Consider the following 22264-nt stretch of genomic DNA (forward strand, 5'->3'; position numbering starts at 1 on the left):
ATGTTCAGGATAAGTGCTGCTCAGGCAAGTTATGACTCTCCAGTTCCTATATTTAATTTCCGTGGTTCTTCTTTCCCGTTATGGTTCCGTTATTAGATTTCTTGCTTTACATACTCAGTACATATTCCGTACTGACCCCCTTTCTTCGGGGGCTGCGTTTCATGCCGCGCGGTACACCCGAGGGTGAGCTAAAGATTTTGAGATGATGTTCCGGCGGAGTTGGCGAGCTCCGCTTGCTCGGAGCGCCGCCGGTCGAGTTTGATCGTGTTATGATATCCGAGTCATGTTAGAGACTTTGCAGACAGAGTCGTGTGTGTAAGGTGTCAGTTGCGAACGGCTCTATAAGCCGTGGTATTGTTATAGATCATATTACAGATTCTGTACAGTTACAAGCTTTGTATGATTTGAGATAGACAAAGTATGTTTGTTCTTTTATACAAAAACTATATTATGTATTTATGTTTTGGTCGAGGGCCCATATGGGTACGATAGTTAGAGGGTTCGCTCGGCCCTAGATAAGGGTCGGGTGCCCATCACACCCTGTCGGAAATTGGGGTGTGACACTAAAAACCTGGTATTTCATGAACGGACCAAGCACATCGAAGTGGATTGCCACTTCATTCGTACAAAGTTGGTTGATGACCTTATATCCCTACATCATGTTCCTACTTCTTCTCAGTTGGCTGACATGTGTTTACTAAGTGTTTGACAAGTGGACAGCATCGGTTCTTACTTGGCAAGTTGGGAGTGGTTCCTCCCTCACATTTGGGCAGCCAGTTATTTATTAGTTAGGCCCATTTTCCTTGTATCTTTATTTTCCTTGTATCTTTTACTTTGGCCCAGTATACATATAACCGGGGCCCATTTCACTTTGGACAGATTAATTTTTGAGATAATGAAAAGAGGAAAAGCTCCTAAAAACTCTCTCTCCTCAATCTCGTATTTTACATAAACCCCAGTTTAATTTTGCCCAAATCTTCGTCGATTCACAACATTAACAGAAGTGTGGGAAAAGAAAAAGACGCAAATCGCACACCTACTGCTTGTATTTGCAGGGGAATTCGTCAAGAAAATATGTTCTGTCGCTATGTCGCTAACATAGGAACTATAACATAATAGCTAAACTGCTTCTACCATGCTTACCACACCAGAGAAGAGAAGCTAAAACAAAAAGAAGCCTACTCAATAAACCAAATGTACACAATCAAAGCTGCTTTGTAAGTGCCTAAGTACTACACATTTTACATGGACCAGCAATGAGGACATTATGCCTAAAGAAACTGTCAAACAATACTATCACCATCTCGGCTGCTTTGCTCACTTTGTTCTCCCTCGTCTCTATTTGTCTTGTCCCCCTTTAAACGTTGTTGCCATCCATGTCCAGCTTTTGAGCTTCCACCATCAGTATCAGCCACAAGACCAATCTGGATTGCTTCCAAATACAATACCTTCACCAAATTCTTGAAGCGTCTTCTGAATGTAGGTACCCGAGATAACGAACCAACAATCCCCTGCAACCTGTTGGTGCATAAAAATATAGTTTAATCCTCATTCTAAGTTTCAAGATAATATTGGAAATGGAGTATTCCCGGTTAAAAGGACAGTGTGAGTGATTCTAGCATTCAAACACTAGGTGTTCGGACCATATTTGGTTGATTTTGGAAAAAAGAACACGACGGGTATCTGGACACTAAAAGTTGTGTTTGAACACGTGAGAATCATTATTTCACTTGAAATACCCTACAAAATTGACGATCAAGCCAGCATTTGAAAATACTGCAAATACTGAAATGTCTATGGTCAAACAGGCCCAAGTTCAGTACATGAAGATAGACCCGAAAGCCTGTGTTCACTTGCCTAATAGCAAAATATGAAGCGGACACATGTCCACCTAATTATGCAAACAGACATTATGGACTCTGGCTAAAATGCACCATGAATGAGATCAAGAAAAAAATACTTATGTTTGAAAAATATTATAAGTCTGCAAAGCATTCATAAATATGGATTTACCTCCTAATTACGGCTTGCAATTGTGCTCTCCTCACAGCATCGGTGGATGGAAATCCCGTGTTATCCCATTCCTCCGTTCTTTCATTTTTGCACACCATTACCAACGTCCGCAGGCTACTTTCTTCATCTTCTGTCAACTGTAGCTTTTTTATTTGCTCCTTCATGACTAAGAGTGGCCCAAGGAACCACTCAAATACTTTATCCTTTGGCCAGTTAGACTTTGTCAATTCCACTTCATCAGCTGTACATAGCATAAAAGACATCACTTCTTCCTAAAGGTAATACACAGGCGAAAGATGAGGAAGAGAAAAGGCGAGCCTGAGAAAAGACATACAAATTATCAGGCCCGGAGAGTCCGATTTTGCAGATGCAAGCAGACACTGTAGAATGGACCAAGCAGGTAATTTGATGCCTAGCTTCTTACAGTCCCCCTTCACAATACATTCCTCAATATCTTTGACGTCTATCAGGCCTTCACGTAGGAGTATTCTTCCATTGACCTCACAGGATTTAAAGAGCCAACCCCATACCTACCACAGACTTACATTTAGCTTCAAAACATCAAAGAACTTAAGTTGGTGAAGTCATTACACATATGGTCTTTTAGGGATTTTTTTCATTTTTGGCCTGTCAGCCGAAATTAATACGGGCACTAGCCAAAATATACAAAATCTATACACTGATTATGTATATTTATGTGTATTTTGTGTATACCATAAGTATAATATATGTATATATGTACTTAATATATAAAATCTATACATTTGCTGGCTATTATTGTTTTGGGCGGTCCAAAAACGTAATTATCCCTTTCTATTTACCTGCATGGGTGTATACTGTTGGATTGTCTGTTTCAGGGTTTTTGATCCATGCGAAACAAGCTTCAAGTTGCGTGATCCTTCTTTTTCAATCTTCTGCTCAATTGATTTCTTACTGTCAAGGCCTCCAGAGGAGTTCATATTTCTTCGATATCGAGGCCTGGCTGCCGGGAAGAATCAGAGAATCAACATCATTGACAGCATCATCAACAAGTTATATCAAGTTATTCTACCATATTGTCATGAACTAAAGGTGACCGACTATACTATACAGGCAATACCTTGAGAAGCATGACCCTTCCCTCATGTCAAGTAGGTCGTTTGTGTATTCGTCAAATATGGAAACGGCTGCTAGGATGTATGCAAGTCCCATGCGAAATGAGTCTTCCTAGCAAAACTCGTGCCATTTCAGTAAGAATCAGACAACGTGCTACACGAGACTTAGTGCCTTTCAAACTTCAAAGCCGGCTCATATGATTATATAGTAAAAAAAAACGGAGGAATAGGATGAAGGAGGGCAAATAGACCTGATGGACCACAACCCCGCTGTAAAGTGCGAGAGCAAAACTTGAAAAGAAGGATGCTATCACAGATCCGACAACAGCTAAAGGCCACAAAAAGATTGCAAGGCCAGCAAAAGGAACACAAACAGTCTCCAGAAATGGGCCCTCCCTTCCAATTAAGTCTTCTAGTAGCCTCTTCCAGCCTCTGAACAGCATGAATGGGCTCTTCCAAACAGCAAGAGCTGTAATAAACGGCACATCCACTGGAATTGCAAGCAGAGAAACCAAAATGCAACTTGGCAGCTTTGACAACCTAAGGACACAGAACGATAATGAAAATATGGTACTCTGCAATCTACCATCTCTGCCCAGTGCTTTTTAAAGAAAAAGAAGATTCAGATATCACTCACTTCACTTCTATAGGTTTTTCATCTGGATGCATTTCCTCAGAAAGCTCGTCCATGTAAGAAAAGTAAGAGTGGAAGCAAAAGTCTGTAAAATCCCGAACTACTGTGCAGCTCCCTTTAAGAGTGGAAATACAACCATCCTGATAATTTTATCAACTATAATCTTTGGCATGTAAAAGACACATTTACATTTGAATAAACAGAACGAACTTGCAGGAATGCTCATAGTTAGACGACCAAACTCTGTAGCTTATAGATCACACACACACACATGTATATACATGTTCTCTTAATCAGTAAATTTCATGCACATATTATCCTATTGAAGAACTAGAAGTCTTTGAATCTTTTAACATGAGCAATTAACTCAAACTACAAATAAGTGATCAATTACAAAAATCAGCACAATATAAAGCAAAACATAAACAAACTTGCCAGAAATTCATAAAGAAACAGGAAGCAACTACAAAAGCAAGACAAACGAAGGTTATATAAGCAAATCTTTTCTCCCTTTCATTTTTAAGGGAAAAAAATAAAAGAGAAGTACTTGATCAACTTGAACATCATAGCAGGCTACAAAAGCTTGTGAAACAGGTCACTCGAACACTTGGATGCCTAGAGGCAGATTTAAGGAATGCAGGCTACTTGACCAGGGAGCAATATCAATAAGAAAACTAAATAAATATATGACTTGGAAACTTGGCTTTGCCAATCCGGTGACCAGATAAAGCATGAGTGATTATGAAGCCAGCAAACAAAAACTCATGACAAATGTTCAGTATATCTAAAAAATGAAATAACCAATCCCTTAACTACAAGGGTTGATGTCTCGTTCGAAAATGGAGCTTAGACAACTTAACATTAGATAAACAGACAATAGTTTGCGGAGAGACTGAGACTCACCAGAAAGCAGTGGTAGACCTTGCAAGGGATATTCTCTCCAATAGCCTCAAAAGTTGCAATCAAAGGAGCGAAAAAACCGTAACCTATCCCACCAAGAACACTCCCAATAATGGCTATAATGGGCCAAAGAATAAGAGGAACTGGCAATGAAACCAGAAGTGCAATCTTCAATGCCCATCCAAGCCTTTTGGTTCTGAAATGTCAAACAAATAGCACAAAAGCCAAAAAGTACCATATCAGATACACAAATAAGAGCATTTTGTACTATGATACACAATACAACAAGACTATTGGCAAGAAAACACATACTTTGCAACACAGAAGTAGGTCCAGATAAAATGTGCTGGCCATAGTCCAATTACAACTGCTGAATTCCCAACTGATATGATGACTGTCACAATGGGGCCAATTATTAATCCTGTCCAGACAAATATCAAACTTGTCAATATCCACAACATTTAATTTATGCTCTTACAAATATATATCCTCGTCCATCTTGTCAATGTTGCTAGGCATACTTCAAAAGCGTGCCAAGATGAATAAAACAAACAAGACATTAATATAAAGAGTGTGTAAAGTGATAGTGGTCCAAAAAAATAAAAAATTAAGACATTGCTGCAAAGGTGCATGTAGCCTTTAAAATTGAACACAATATTTTCCACACCAAAGCATATATACATGTCTGCACGGAAAATCAATTAAGCTTTCAACAAATATCAAATTCTAAACGAAAATTTCACAAAATAATTTAGTGCTAGAACCTTAAAGATTGAATCTTAAGGGTTTAAATCCTTCATTAGCCTCTACAAATTACACTGCACATACTACTACTTTGTGATATGTACAAATTTAGTATGCTTTGTCACATGTACAAATTTATAGCAAATATGTCTCAAAATTGTTCAAACACAATGGTTCTTGGTTCAGTTTCCAAAGGTTTCACTATTTTCATACAAAGAATGTTGCTTTTACCAATCATACAAGACAACTGAGACAAAATAAGTGGAGGGGTTGAAAAACATACACTATAAAGAAAAGGGTTGATAAAGAAATACTAGTAGACCTTTGAGAAGGCCAAGGATGAAGAGCAAGAAGAAGAAAGGAAGAAATGATATAAAGCTCCAAAGCTTAGCCAAGAACCCTACTGGTACTTCCATCCAATTATGCTTTACTAATTAAAAACCTTCACTATGATGCTTGTATGAAGTTGAAAACACGATCAAAATCAAATTAATTAATACAAAGAATATTCTTAAGAGAGTATCATGAGATGCAAAGATAAGAAAAGAAATGAAATTGACGAGTTAGTTGTAGAATTAATGAGGACAAGAAAGAAAAGAGAAAAGAGAGCCGTTATGTAGGGTGGAACCATAACGTGGCAGAATAATGTGGAAAGTATGCCACGTGGCGGAAGTTAGGAACCTTGAAAGTGAGATTCCAGCGTGAAGGAGGTTGGATGTTGTGACACTCACTCACGCACATCACCAGAGGAGTTGTGTTGTCGTTTTGTCTTAATTATGTTGGTTCTATTTTGTAGGGCCAGGCGGCTCAAAAGAATTAAGGGTCATTAAGCATAAATGAGTTCTAAATTTTTGTCCTTCGGCATTTTGGCGCGGTATTTTTTATCGGTATAGTATGCGTTTTTCACATATGTATCAATATTAACGAAGTTATGTCGGATAAAGGCGATAATATTTGACATTCAATATAATCTGAAAAGCACATAAATTTAGATTTCGTTCAACATAGTTAGAGTTTAACTTTGGCATGTGCGTCGTTACATTCACACAAGTTATCTTTGGAAAAGAATAAACTTTCAACACTCAACATAATCTAAAAAAATATTATATAACTTATGACGCATAACTTAATTCTTACAGATTTGTGCCGAGCGAGGCAAAAATTCAGTTTTCAAAAGGTAAAAATGTTACAGAACTTATGCCGAGCGAAGTATATTTGGATATTTTGATTAAATAAGCAGTAAGGATAAAAATTAAAGACCATAGATACGAGGGGCAAACATTAAAGACTAGTCTGTATGAAGGGCAATCCGTGCAAAAATTTGATTTCACCCGTCTTGATAATTACTCCCTCGGTCCTAAAAAGAGTGTCCTAGTTTGACTTGGTACGGAGTTTAAAAAATAAAGGAAGACTTTTGAAATGTGTGGTTCAAAACAAATCTTAGATATTTGTGTGGTTGTAAATCATCTCATAAAGTTAAATTATTTCTAAATATAGAATGGTGCCAATCTTTTTGGGACAAATTAATAAGGAAAGTGGGACGATCTTTTTGGGACATAGGGAGTATTTGTTATCGTAGCTACTATCCCCGAGTTCAAAATATATGTCCACTTATCCTTTAACATACTGTTAAGAACTCTCAAAAGAAAATTAGGTGTTTTGAATAAATTAATCTTAATCAAAATTTGTATACAACTATTAACTTGACATATTGCGATCTGGTCACTTAGCAGTTAATATAGGCAATTTACGAAAAAGTAAAGTTAATTTCTTCTTAATTAGTAAGTGAACATTTATTTTGAACCAAAATGAAAAGGCTAAGTATATACTTAACCAGAGGGAGTAATATATACGTGCATAATAAGTATATTAATATATATAGTTATTATATATTATAAAAATTTAATTTTTATCTATTGGGTAGAAGGTTAGTAGGTAGTAAAACGTTGTCTCGCGGATCCTTCCATACTAGTAGGCATAGCACTATCCTTATAGCTTATTGCCTTTTGATTTCTGTCACTATCTGTTATTTTTTGTACTTCGATTATCGTATTAGTTTGTTGTCTTTACTATTTCTTTTTTACATTATTAGATCTTTGGATCCGTCTTTTAGCACGGGCCCAAGATATAATTTTATCCCTATGCAATTAAAAAAAATCTACATATTTTACGATTTTTCGTGAAAACGTGTGAAAAGCTAAAAGTTTTGGAAGCACGGATTCAATAATTTATGTTATAGTATATTTTTCTTGTTTTAGACTATTTGAAACGCTTTGAAAAGTTATATTTTTGTATGGTAATAAATCATTTCATTAAACGTAAAATTAACTGTGGATAAATATTATTAACATTAGTATAAGAACAAACAACAATCACATAGCCTTTGAGTTCCTTATTTCATCTATAAAATGTTTTGTAAATAAAATATGAGTATTAATGGAGTACGTAATTAACATTTGAAGGAATTCAGATGAAAAATTGAATGACTTAAATAAATAAAAATTGATTTGCCACTAAAACGAACAAGTTAATAGAAGTAATATATACTAGTAACAGAGTAATTAATAAGCATATTAATAGTAGTAATACACAGTAAAGAGAAATGAAATTTGTCTATCCAAAATAAAGAGGTGGGTCCGCTGGTGTTAAAGAAAATGTAAGGAACCAAAGAGCCGTGAAAACAGGAAAAGCAGATGGGCCCTATAGCATAGGAAGTTGAAGTGAGGTGCAGCTTTTTCATCGGACAAAAGGTTGAAAACAAAATATGGGCAGCTTTTATGTCCAACAATGATAAAAGTACACCTAATAAAGCAGTCAAATACAATATTCTTTAAGGCACGAAAATCATACAATTCCGAAATTACCCTTGGAATGATGTCGACGATCCTGCTTTTGAAACTCATGTTTCTATATAAACTAGTGCTATCTATGCGTGCAACAACTTTTAGATTATAGTAAATCATGTGTATATAGTTGTCTTTGAATGGTGATTATATATATATATATATATATATATATATATATATATATATATATATATATATATATATATATATATATATATATATAAAAAAACTTTATTATATTAATGGTTACTACGAATACAAAATCGGCAAATTTATTAATATTTTTTAAAAGAGAAGACTTGTTTAAAAAGAAACTATTTTTGTCTCTTTGAGATAAAACAATAGCAATATTTAAGCATCAGTTGATACTTTTAATTTTAATTCGATTAATTTAAAAGTGTAAAATACTTATTATTTTTTATCAAATTTTGATTTGGATAATTCTAATTTAAATTATTAAATTAATTTTACATGTTTAAAAAAAAAACAAAGTAGAAATTGATTTTCTATTTAAACGAAGAAATACTATTTTTTAATTTTTGGTAAATATTCTCGGTTTTAGCTCATTTTACTTGTCATGTTGTCTTTTGCATGATTTTTTAAAGAAAACGTCATTAGAATTATGATTTGACTAATTTACCTTATTCATTATTTGATTTCCATTTGATATATATTTTTCTCTACGACATTAATCTCTTTCACATTTATTGAGTAAGAATAAAAAATAAAAAAGTAATTAAATTCTATCTTATTTTAAAATATAAATATTTTAAGTATATTTATTTTAGTAAACATAACAAATAAATGACATGGCGGAATAGCAAATACAAGTTTAATAGCTAGATTAGATCTCGAGCTAATATAAAAAGAAAGAAAATTGTATGGTTTGACTACCTCTTTTGAAGAAAAGCAAAATTTAATGAAACCCATAATTCATCATTATTGACTAATATACTTTAAAAATTACATGAATATTGTTTGATTTTTTAATATGGGGTGCATTTTTTTTTTTTGGACATTATTAATTTGCACTATTTTTATATATATATATATATATATATATATATATATATATACACACACACACTATGTTCAAAATACGATTAATATGACATTGTTATCTAAAATTTTATTATATTAGTGTTTACAACGAATAGAAAGTCGCGCTTTTTTTTTTTACATTATTTTTTTTAATATGGGGTTCATTTTTTTTATATTGCTTGATTTTGTTAATATGGGGTTACTTTTTTTATCGTGAGTTTTTTATTTCCACTTTTTTACTTCTTTTTTTTATATATATATATATATAGTATGGGGTCCGCTTCTTTATGGGGTGATAGTTTGTCTTATTTTTATGCATATAATATATATACATATATTATGTTCAAAACACGATTAATATAACGTTGTAGTTTTGTCTTTCTGTATCTAAAACTTTATTATATTAGTGTTTCTTTACGAATAAAAAGTACGCACTTCTTTTTTTTAATATTATATTTTTTTAATATGGGGTTATTTTTTTTTTTTAATATTGCTTGATTTCATTAATATAGGGTCCACTTTATATAGTTTGGAGATGGTGAGTTCCAATTTTTTTTCTTTGCTCGGTGTATATATAGTATGGGGCCCACCTTTTTTTTTTAAGGGACGGACGATTACATGAGTCTAAACCCGTACGTTATATAGTTTCTTCCTTTTTTTTTTTTATATTGTGCTATATTTAGTATGGGCGCCTACCTTTTGGACGTTATTAGTTTATTTATTTTTATGCATATATATATATATATATATAGACTATGTTCAAAATACGATTAATATTATTTTGTTAAATCTTTATTATATTAGTGTTTGCTACGAATACGCATCGTGTTTAATATGGGGCCCACATTTTTTTTAATGTGTTTTTGTTTTTAAATATGGGATTAACTTTTTTCAATATTGTTGATTTTGTTAATATGGGGTCCACTTTCTTTTTCTCCGATTTTGGATGGTGAGTTTGCTTTTTTTTTAATCGATGTTGTTTAATATGGGGCCCACAATTTTTTTTTTTTAGGGCTTGATTAATATGGGGCCCAAAAAATTTTTTTAGATGGGGCCCACCCCTTTTTTTTTAAGGGACGACGGACGATTGCTATGAGTAAACCCATGCTTTATATAGTTTCTTCCTTTTTTTTTTTTTTTATTTTTTATATTCTTGGTGTTATTTAGTATGGGCCCACCCTTTTGGACATTATTAATTATATATTTTTATGCATATATATATATATATGACTATCAAAATACGATTAATATAACATTGTAGTTTTGTGCTTCGTATCTAAATCTTTATTATATTAGTGTTTGCTACGAATACGCATCGTGTTTAATATGGAGCCCACATTTTTTTTTAACGGTGTTTGTTTTTTAAATATGGGATTCACTTTTTTTTTTATATTCCTCGATTTTGTTAATATGGGGTCCACTTTTTTTTCCTCTCGATTTTGGATGTGGTGAGTTCCACTTTTTTTTAATACTCGATGTTGTTTAATATATATATATATTTAGGCTTGATTAATATGGGGCCCAAAAATTTTATATTGCTTGGTGTTATTTAGTTTTTTTATTACAGACTATTTTTATGCATATATATATATATACTATGTTCAAAATACGATTAATATAACATGTAGTTTGTGTTTCATATCTAAATCTTTATTATATTAGTGTTTGCTACGAATACGCATCGCGTTTAATATGGGGCCCACATTTTTTTAACAGTGTTTATTTTTTAAATATGGGATTCACTTTTTTTTGTTAATATGGGGTCCACTTTTTTTTCCTCTGATTTTGGATGCGGTGAGTTCCACTTTTTTTTAATACTCGATGTTGTTTAATATGGGGCCCACAATTTTTTTTTTAGGGCTTGATTAATATGGGGCCCAAAAAATTTTTTTTTTTTTTTTACAATTTTTTTTTTTTTAATGGTTGATTAATATGGGGCCCAAAATTTATTTTTTTTTTTTTATGGGGGGTCCACAAACGGACGACGAAAAAGTGTCCCAACTCCCTCTTCTAAATAGTAGTAACTAGACGGCTTATGCCCGTGCTGCGCTCGGGCCCAACACTTTAGATTATAGTGCATCTATGTGTATGTAGTTGTGTTTGGATACTGTTTATATATATATATACACACTATGTTCAAAACACGATTAACATAACATTGTAGTTTGTGCTCCGTATTTAAAACTTTATTATATTAGTGTTTGCTACGAATACAAAATCGGCAAATTTATTAATATTTTTTAAAAGAGAAGACTTGTTTAAAAGGAAACTATTTTCCTTTCATTGAGATAAAATAATAGCAATATTTAAGCACTAGTTGATACTTTCAATTTTAATTCGATTAATTTAAAGGTGTAAAATACTTATTATTTTTTATCAAATTTTTATTTGGATAATTCTAATTCAAATTATTAAATTAATTTTATGTGGCAATGAATCCATCATTATTGACTTAGTGAGATACTTTGAAAATTACATGAATATTTTTTGATTTTTTAATTTGGGATGCACTTTTTTTTTTGGGACATTATTAGTTTGTACTATTTTTATGCATATATATATATATACATACATACTATGTGCAAAACACGATTAATATAATGTTATAGTTTGTCTTTCCGTATCTAAAACTTTATTATATTAGTGTTGACATTATTTATTTTTTTAATATGAGGTTAACTTTTTTTTTTTTTTTTTTTTTTATATTTCTTGATTTTGTTAATATGAGGTTCACTTTTTTTTCCGTGAGTTTAGAGATGGTGGGTTCCACTTTTTTCTTCTTTTTATTTTTTTATTTTTTATATTGCTTGGTGTTGTTTAGTATGGGCCCACCCTTTATAGGGTGCACTTTTTTTTTTTTTTGACATTATTAGTTTGTACTATTTTTATGCATATATATATATATATATATACACACTATGCTCAAAACACGATTAATATAATATTGTAGTTTGCGCTTCGTATCTAAAACTTTATTATATTAGTGTTTGCTACGAATACAAAGTCTGCACTTTTTCTTTTTTGACATTATTTATTTTTTTAATATGGGATTCACTTTTTTATATTGCTGGGTGGTGTTTAGTATGGGGCCCACCTCTTTTTTTAAGGGGCTACGGACGACGAACGGGGTCCACTTTTTTTTTCTTTTTTTTTTATTTTTTATTTTTTATATTGCTTGGTGTTGTTTAGTATGGGGTCCACCCTTTATAGGGTGCACTTTTTTTTTTGACATTATTAGTTTGCACTATTTTTATACATATAATATATATATACTATCCTCAAAACACGATTAATATAATATTATAGTTTGCGCTTCGTATTTAAAACTTTATTATATTAGTATTTGCTCAAAACACTAATATAATAAAGTTTTAGATACGGAGCACAAACTACAATGTTATATTAATCGTGTTTTGAATATATATATATATAATATTAATATAAAATGACCGTTTGATTTTCTAAGCATTTTTGTATTTTAAGTATGTTGTTGTACAATAATTTCATTTGCTCCCTCTAATGGGTTGATACTCATGTGGCAATGAATCCATCATTATTGATTTAATTGTTTGATTTTTTTAAGCACTTTTTTTTTTAGCATTTTTTGTTGATTTAATTGTTTGATTTTTTTTTTGTTTGTTTTTTTAATATAGGATTCACTTTTTTTTTTTTTTTTTTTCATATTGCTTGATTTTGTTAATATGGGATCCACTTTTTTTTTTCTTGCGAGTTTGGATGTGGTGGGTTCTATTTGTTTTTGTTCTCTTTTTTTTTTTTAATTACTGGTTGGTGTTTAATATAGGACCCACAAATTACTGGTTGGTGTTTAATATGGGACCCACAATTTTTTTTAAATATTAGTAGTTGTTTAAAATATGTGGGCCACAATTTTTTTTAAAATATGAGTAGTTGTTTTTAAATATTAGCACTTGTTTAAATATGTGGGCCCATATTTTTTTTTTAAAATATTAATAGTTTTTTAAAATATGTGGGCCCACAATTTTTTTTGGGCCCACAAACGGACGACCAAAAAGTTGCCCACACCGACCTTTCTATATAGTAGTAACTAGACGGTGTATACCCGTGCTGCGCACGGGCCCAAATATTAGATTATAGTGTATCTATGTGTATGTAGTTGTGTTTGAATAGTGATAATATATAGGTGATAATATATATATTTTATATTGCTAATAAACATACATAAGTTTATACTGTTTTTCTGCATATATATATATATATATATATATATATATACTATGCTCAAAACACAATTAATATAACATTTTAGTTTGTTCTCTGTATCTAAAACTTTATTATATTGGTGTTTGCTATGAATACAAAATCGCCAAAAATTTATTAATACTTTTTAAAAGAGAAGACTTGTTTAAAAAGAAACTATTTTTCTCTCTTTGAGATAAAATAATAACAATATTTAAGCATCAGTTGATACTTTAAATTTTAATTCGATTAATTTAAAGGTGTAAAATACTTATTATTTTTTATCAAATTTTGATTTGTATAATTCTAATTCAAATTATTAAATTAATTTTACATGTTTAAAAACGAAACAAAGTAGAAATTTGATTTTCTATTTACTATTTTTTTATTTTTGATAAATATTTTCAGTTTAGCTCTTTTACTTGTCATGTTGACTTTTGCCTGGTTTTTTAAGGAAACGTCAATTAAAATTATAATTTGACTAATTTACCTTATTCATTATTTGATCTTCATTTGATATTATTTTTTCTTTTACGACATTAATCTCTTTTCACATTTATTAGAGTAAGAATAAAAATGAAAAAGTAGTCAAATTCTATCTTATTTTAACATATAAATATTTTAAGTATATTTATTTTAGTAAACGTAACAAATAAATGACATGGCGGAATAGTAAATACAACAGTTCAATATCTAGATTAGATCTCATGTTAATATAAAAAAAGAAAGAAAATTGTATAGTTTGGCTACTTAACCTTTTAAAGAAAAGCAATAATATGAGGCCTATGTTTTTTTCTTGACAATAATTTTATTTTGCTCACTAATGGGTTGATACGCATGTGGCAATGAATCTATCATTATTGACTTAATGGGATACTTTAGAAATTACACAAATATTGTTTGATTTTTTAATATAGGGTGCATCTTTTTTTTTTTTTGACATTATTAGTTTGCACTGTTTTTATGCATATATATATATATATACACGATTAATATAATATTATAATTTGTGCTCCGTATCCAAAATTTTATTATATTAGTGTTTGCTACGAATACAAAATCTGCAAAAATTTATTAATACTTTTTAAAAGAGAAGACTTGTTTAAAAGGAAACTATTTTCTCTCTTTGAGATAAAACAATAGCAATATTTAAGCATCGGTTGATACTTTTAATTTTAATTTGATTAATTTAAAGGTGTAAAATACTTATTATTTGTTATCAAATTTTGATTTGGATAATTCTAATTCAAATTGTTAAATTAATTTTCCATGTTTAAAACGAAACAAAGTAGAAATTTGATAAATACGATTAATATAACATTATACTTTGTGCTTCGTATCTAATATCTTATTTTAAAATATAAATATTTTAAGTATATTTATTTTAGTAAACATAACAAATAAATGATATGGCGAAATAGCAAATACAACAGTTCAATATCTAGATTAGATTTCAGGCTAATATAAAAAAAAAAAAGTTTGTATGGTTTGGCTACTTAACCTTTTGAAGAAAAACAATAATATGGGTTCATGTTTTTTGCTGTACAATAATTTCACTTGCTCATATTAATGGGTTGATACGCATGTGACAATGAATCCATCATTATTGACTTAATGGGATACGTTGAAAATTACATAAATATTGTTTGATTTTTTAATATGGGGTACACTTTTTTTTGACATTATTTTTTTTTTTAACATGGGGTTCACTTTTTTTTTTTTTTTTTTTTTATATATTCTTTATTTTGTTAATATGGGTGAAGATTATGGGTTTCACTTTTTTTTTTTTTTTAATTGCTTTTGTGTTTAACATGGAGCCCAGCTTTTTTTTTTTTTTTTTTTTTTTTTTTTTTAGGAACGGACGACGATCCTCTTTTCACTACTGTATAGAAACTCATGTTTCTATATAGTTGTAAAAATAAAAAATAAAATAAAAAAAACTAGATGGCGTATGTACGCGCACGGACCCAACACTTTGGATTATATTGTGTATCTACATGTATATAGTTGCGTATAATTATAAAGATTTATGTATTGGGTAGTGATACTATATATATTTTATATTGATAATAAACATATATAAGTTTGCACTATCTATGCATACATATAGATGAACATTAATACATATACACAAAGCTCGTGCTAGCACGGGCTCAACACAAAAAATAGTACCACACTTTTCTTTTTAGTCAGTCTAAAAAAGAATGATATATTTTTATGTTTAGAAATCATTTAACTTGAAACTTCCCCTTTTACCTTTAATGAAATGATTTAAATCCACACAAATATCTATGACTTGTTTTAGACCACAAGTTTCAAAGATCTTTCCTTTCTTTTTTAAACTTTGTGCCTAGTCAAACTATGTCACATAAATTAGGACAGAAAGAGTACCTTTGAGTAATATAATTATAGAATTTTTATTCTAGAAAGTATTATAATTCAATTAATTGAAAATATCAATAAATTTTTTTACTTAGACCACTTCTTCCATATATGATTTTCCTGGTTTGGTTCTCCAATTGAAAGATTTGAAATACACCTTCTCCTACGGAGCTTGATGCCATCATCTCTTTCTACTCAACAACACTGAAAAGCGCTTTCATGTGTTAGCATCTGTTGTAATCTTAAATTTTTAAGTATAGACCAACTTCATCATTTTAAGAAAATATGTGTATACGTTTCTTGACCGTTTATATTTCGTCTTCTTGATGTTATTCCTCATTATTTGTGTGAGACGTATGTGTCTAAAATTAGTGCATTTTTATCCTTACCCAAAGGTATAAGTTTTAAATCTTTTGGTTTTATGACTTCTTTAGCGGTTTTTGTGTTCAATTTAAATCGTTATTTTTTTTTTCTGAATTTGTGTTCTTTAAATTTTCTCTAAGTGTACCTTTACCATTTTCTGAACTTATTATCATTAATACACCTTCTCCTACCGAGTTTCATGCCATAATCTCTTTTTACGCAATAACACTGAAAAGCGCATTCATGTGTTAGCATCTGTTGTAGTCTTAAATTTTTAAGTATAGACCAACTTCATCATTTTAAGAAAATATGTGTATAATCATTTTAAGAAAATATGTGTATATGTTTCTTGACCATTTATATTTCGTCTTCTTGATGTTATTCCTCATTATTTGTGTGAGACGTATGTATTTAAAATTAGTGCATTTTTATCCTTACCCAAATGTATAAATTTTAAATCTTTTGGTTTTATGACTTCTTTAGCGTTTTTTGTGTTCAATTTAAATCGTTATTTTTTTTTTCCTGAATTTCTCTTCTTTAAATTTTCTCTAAGCGTACCTTTACCATTTTCTGAAAAAAAATCGTTAACTTTTTTTTTTTTTTTTACAATTGTCTCGTACTTCTTCACGTGGACCCCACCTTAATATTTTTTTCCCCAACTGTCTTCTAATTCTTCACGTAGACCCCATCTTAATTTTTTTAAATTATTTTAATTAACTATATTAGAAGAGTGGGTGGTTGACGACCAAACCCGCTCTATATAGTTAAATATTTCAATAATATACAATCCAGCATAAAATATTACATCCACGTAGTTATATTTTTAATTTAAATCTGTATAGCTAACTTTTTTTACAATAGTGTTTATACACACGATATACAATATTATACACTTACTGTAAATAATGTGGCGATCTTATATAAAAGTGTATAATAATGTATAAAAGGGTCATTTTGGGTAATACTAAAAATATGAGTCATTTCGGGTAAATATTTTTTCACCCACAGCACACATGTGGATCCCCACCTTAATTTTTTTTTTTTTTTTTACATGAGTAGGAGGTGGACGACGATACCACCTCCAAACTCATGCTTCTAATATAGTAGAAAAATGCTATGTTATGCTTTTTATTGTATTTTGCAATGATTTCTTTATTTCTGTTAATTCTTATATAATCTTTTTCGAAATGTTTTTTTTAGCCGAAGATCTATCGGAAACAACATTTGTACCTACCTCTCCCAAGGTAGAGATAAGTTCTTCTTACGATTTACTCTCCCCATACCTCACTTTGCGGGAATATACTGGATATATTGTTGTTGTTGGACTATGGTCTGATGTAAAAATCTTTTATGTGTACCTTATTAGCTTTTCTAAAGACACCGTCAATTTTGTTTCTCTTTCTCTTACTAGAGGAACTAAATTTAATACTTTAAACTAATTAGATGATTTATTTTAAAAAGGAATATTTATTAGACAGAGAAGAACAAAAATTTTAAAAGTAACCCTAAAAATGCCAGTTTGTGCAAATTCCAGGTTTTGGGACAAAGTTCACAAATAGCCATTTAAAAGTTTCTATAATTGAAAAATAGTGTCTTTGTGAAGTTTCACATGTAATATTTCAAAAACTTATCCTAATATCTCACATGTTGTTATAAATATTATTTATTATTGTGGATGTCTATCTTTAGGAGAAATATTAGGGTTAGTGACTCTGGGATCAAGTCAATTTTCCCCTATAAATATAGAGGTTTCCTTCATCGTAAATTAATCCCTAACAAGAGAAATAAAATAATTCCTCTCTTCTCTCTTTGTCTACAATATTGTTCTTACTTGTTTTATTATTTTATAACACGTTATCAGCACGAGTCTCTAATTTTTCGAGTAGAATTAAATTTGCATCTTCACAAAAATCAAACCCCGTCGGTGTACAATTTCCTGGTGAAGAGAATCAAAAGCAGCACAATATATTAAGCGGATGGTCGTTGGTAAGGTCATGTCTCCTTCTCTGTGCCTAAAATACATCTGGTAAGTGACATCTCATCCACTTGAACATGATCTTCCTTAGGTATTTTGATATCAATTATTATGTGAAGCCTTCTTAATAATGATCTTACTGGAAGGCCTCTTATAACGAATTTTTTATATATTTTATACTAGCAAGTTCCAATTGCCGTAAATAAATTATTTTTGTTATTATATCGGCACATGTCACAACTTGGAGTTTCCCAGTTACTGTGTATCAATGCATAGAATTAGTTCTATGACAATTTTATAAATATCTTAGATTTGAATATATACTTGAATTCCAATAGAGTTTATAAGAAATTGACATCACCAAAAGTGGTTATATATTTCACATGTCTTCATTAATCATCAGAAGTGACAATATTTTCTCATATTTATTTTGAGTTTTTTAGGAAGGCATGTTAGAAAATTCTCTGTATTGTATGTGTGCCTCGATTTGCTCCTGAAGTAGCAATATCTTAAAAGATATTCTAAGTGATCATAATTTGATATGATTAAGGCGCGTTCAGATAATTATATGATTAAGGCACGTTCAGATGATTATGTTTCATTCTTGAAGAATGAGAACTTTTGATAAATATTATAAACACGGATCTATTCCCTAAAGAGAATGTGATGATATTCAGTAAAGATTATAAATACAGATGTGCTCTTGATTGTGAAAATATCATGCCTCCAGAAGAGGTAGAAAAATTGGAAAGAAATATTCTGAATATTTTGTTCTTTACTTAGTAAATTTTGAAATTTACTTTTGAAGTAGCAAATATGAAATTTACTCCCGAAGTAGTATAATGTCGACCTTTACTCTCGAAGTAGTAGAATTTCGAAACTTACTCCCGAACTAGTAGACTCTGCAACTTACTCCTGAATTAATAAGACTCTGCGATTTACTCTCGAAGCAGTAAATTTTTGCAATTTACTCTTAAAGTAGTTAGACATTATTCAGAAGCAATGTCTTCATCTGCTTGGGCAAAATAATGAGCTATTAAAAGTTGTGTATAAAGTGCATCTAAATGATCATGTTTGATTCCCCGAGGTGAATTAAAGAAATACCACAACTTGCCTCCTGGAGAGATAGAATAATAAAGGATATACATAGTATTCATGTGATGTAAAAGTTATTGCAACATGTTCCCGTCGTACATAGAAACATCTATCATTCTAAGACAAATGAATACGGATCTTGTAGAATGAATTTTCGGTTACCATTTACCACCTCTTCATGGTATTGCTCTTACCCTATATGTAATGTATATATCTTGGCTATAATGTCTTTGTGTGTCATGACTGATCACCTATCTTAACTCAAAATTATGTGCCAAAAGCTCAATTAATTATTATGTATCTGCTACGGTACTTATTTGATCAATTTAATATGTTGTTTTTTGTCATCTTACTTTTATAGTGGTGGTTTAGTTTTAACATGAGAGCTTAATAATGCTAACACCTAATCCCTTTTACATACGCCTCTCTGGAAATTTCTTATCAAATGGAATAACTTTCTAAAGGTGATTTTTATAGGCCTGAGCAAAAGGATCATATGTCTTTATTAATTATGTACTCTTCATCTTGATGTTGGTATCCTGTTAAATTTTCTTTATTGGAGGATTTATCTCTTAAGAGTAACAAGTTGACATATTATGATAGAATTTAATAGTGACATTATTTCTGTTGATGTCCAATTAGAGCACTAATCAGTCATCCATGTACGATTGTAACAATACTATGCAATGTACGATTATAATAATACTATGCATGTCCTTATTTATAGTATTTAAAGTAAATGTGTATTCTGCATATTTACACTCTGCGATAATAGTTTCACTAATATTTTAGCAGAGGTAACAATTTATATATTTTCGCAATAGCTATTTAGTTGCCTCTTTGATACAAAATATTTATGTTAATTAGCATGAAGGAGATGTTTGAAATACTGAAGCTTAGAAATTAATGTTTACTTTTCATCATTTATAAATGATGTATTGTCTTTAAATATCTGTTTATTTCATGACACAGTAGGTCTAACTAAAATTTCGTTAAGATACCAAAGTATCTAGGCAATATTTGTAGCACAAAATTAATGATCAAGGTCTCCAGAAGAGCCTAATTTTCGTCTACAAGGATCATGACATTAGTTGGTCCACATACAAGAAAGTTATTCCATTTGATAAGATTGGGCTACTGGAAGTGAAACAGTCAGCAAGAAATAACTTAATGACTTCATCTTCATCATCTTCCTCTCTATGGCCATAACCAATAGCAGCATCATTGTCTGCAACTGGACCACTATCGCAGTAAGTACCAAAAGAAGCCTGCAATTCTGCCATACCCATAAGCCTTCTCTTCTTGTGGTTAGCCCTGAAACAATATTGCCTTAATCTCTTTGTTTTCTCCTCAAGTTCCATGTCTGGAATTTCTTCCATCCTTTTCTTTTCTCTTCCTCTAATGAATCTATCACATCCTTCCACTTTTGTTCCATACCATTTCCTTCCCCCCCCCTTCAATTCCTGTAAATATTCATAACCGAAACAAGGGTTACATGTTTATATAGAGAATAAATCTTAACGTTCTTTTTCTAAACGAAATATTAAGAGAATCTAATATCATTACATAAACTAAAAGGTGAATTTTTTTCATCACCATAATATTATATGCAATTGAAACAAGAGTGTATAAAAGATGTGTGTATAGAGAGAGTGAACCTTAACATTCTTGATTAGTGTTTGAAGACTCATTAACTTCCTATGTGGCCACCTTCGAATCCCCAAATCCCTACATCTTATCTTCAAAAATGTCACCCCAATATTAAGTTCCTTGGTCGCTTGAATTATTGGCATATAAAAGTACTTTGAAATTGTTTCTCGAGACAACATTTTTTGCTTCCCTTTTTCCGTTATAATTTCCTCAACACGATCATTAGTCATTATCTTTTCTTGATTGTTGTCACATAACAACAGTTCCGGGTTCTCAGTTCTCCCAAATAATTGGGTACTTAATCCAAATCCACCGCTCATTTCACTCCACATCCCTGCACCCATAACATTATAACACATTAGCTAATTTATTTAGAACAAATACTATTAGTGTATACAAATAGATATTCAGAATATGACCATCACACAGGGTAGGGTTATAAAAAGATGAATAAAATGGATCTTCAAGAGTACAATCCATCATCAAAGGATTGTTAGCAAGACATCAAAAGCGAAATCATACCGATGATCGATAGCGTAGTGGCTTGAATTACCTTGCATTCTTTCTTTAATTGGATTCGTAAGGAAGGATCCTAGAGGCATATACGCGCAAAGATCGGTTCTATATGAACGAAGAGTGCATGAACGAAGGTCGACTAGTGTAATCATTTCATGTACATCATCCTTCCCTATAAATTGCTTAATCCAAGTGGACGGCCGATCTTGAAGATGCCGTCTCGCTTTTGCTTTTGAAAGTGGGCGGCTCCTTTCATAAAGTTGTCGGCACATGGATTTTACTCGAAGGGTAAATACTTTTTGAAAGTGGACGGCTGCTTTTTATAAAGCTTGTCGGCCACAAAAATCAAATAAAAAAAAAAAAAAAAAAAAAAAAAATATATATATATATAAATAAAAAATCCGGAATTGTGTATAGATACGTATTGTTTTTTTTTTTAAAAAAAAAAAAAATACGTAATTAAGAATAGACGTATATAACCGATAACAAATCTGTAATACGTCAAAGCCATGATATACAAATCAAGAATCAATTAATTACGTTATATAAGTACGGTTAAGAAATCCATATTGGCAAGAAATAATTTGTATTAGTACTTATACACATAAGAAATATATAAAGACAAGACAAGTACTTTAAAGTAAATTGTCTACCCTAAGTCTACAATACAGTGACTTATACCTTATATTTGACTAATCATTTTAATTTGGGCATGTCCACCTTTGTAATAGGACTTGGTTAATTTATTTGGGCATGTCCGCCTTAAAATTGGAGGTATTAAGTTTTTTTCAAA

General features: G+C 30.8%; 2 protein-coding genes across 2 annotated transcripts; both read right to left on the reverse strand.

Annotated features, from left to right (window-relative positions):
• Positions 1 to 1154: 1154 nt before the first annotated feature.
• Positions 1155 to 5955, reverse strand: LOC132036395 (uncharacterized membrane protein At3g27390). The gene is made up of 10 exons (XM_059426730.1): positions 5708 to 5955; positions 4954 to 5062; positions 4645 to 4837; positions 3745 to 3881; positions 3359 to 3647; positions 3113 to 3219; positions 2835 to 2991; positions 2348 to 2543; positions 2014 to 2254; positions 1155 to 1518 (listed from the first exon to the last, which is right to left on the reverse strand). Exons 1-10 carry the CDS (start codon positions 5799 to 5801, stop codon positions 1284 to 1286), a joined length of 1758 nt encoding a protein of 585 aa, XP_059282713.1. The 5' UTR covers positions 5802 to 5955; the 3' UTR covers positions 1155 to 1283.
• A 14429-nt stretch (positions 5956 to 20384) lies between these two features.
• Positions 20385 to 21299, reverse strand: LOC132038438 (protein RKD1-like). The gene is made up of 2 exons (XM_059429109.1): positions 20964 to 21299; positions 20385 to 20768 (listed from the first exon to the last, which is right to left on the reverse strand). The coding sequence occupies exons 1-2, from the start codon at positions 21297 to 21299 to the stop codon at positions 20385 to 20387; spliced, it is 720 nt and encodes a 239-aa protein (XP_059285092.1).
• Between the last annotated feature and the right edge of the window lie 965 nt (positions 21300 to 22264).

Source organism: Lycium ferocissimum, chromosome 11, assembly GCF_029784015.1.
Source record: "Lycium ferocissimum isolate CSIRO_LF1 chromosome 11, AGI_CSIRO_Lferr_CH_V1, whole genome shotgun sequence".
Classification (NCBI taxonomy): domain Eukaryota; kingdom Viridiplantae; phylum Streptophyta; class Magnoliopsida; order Solanales; family Solanaceae; genus Lycium; species Lycium ferocissimum.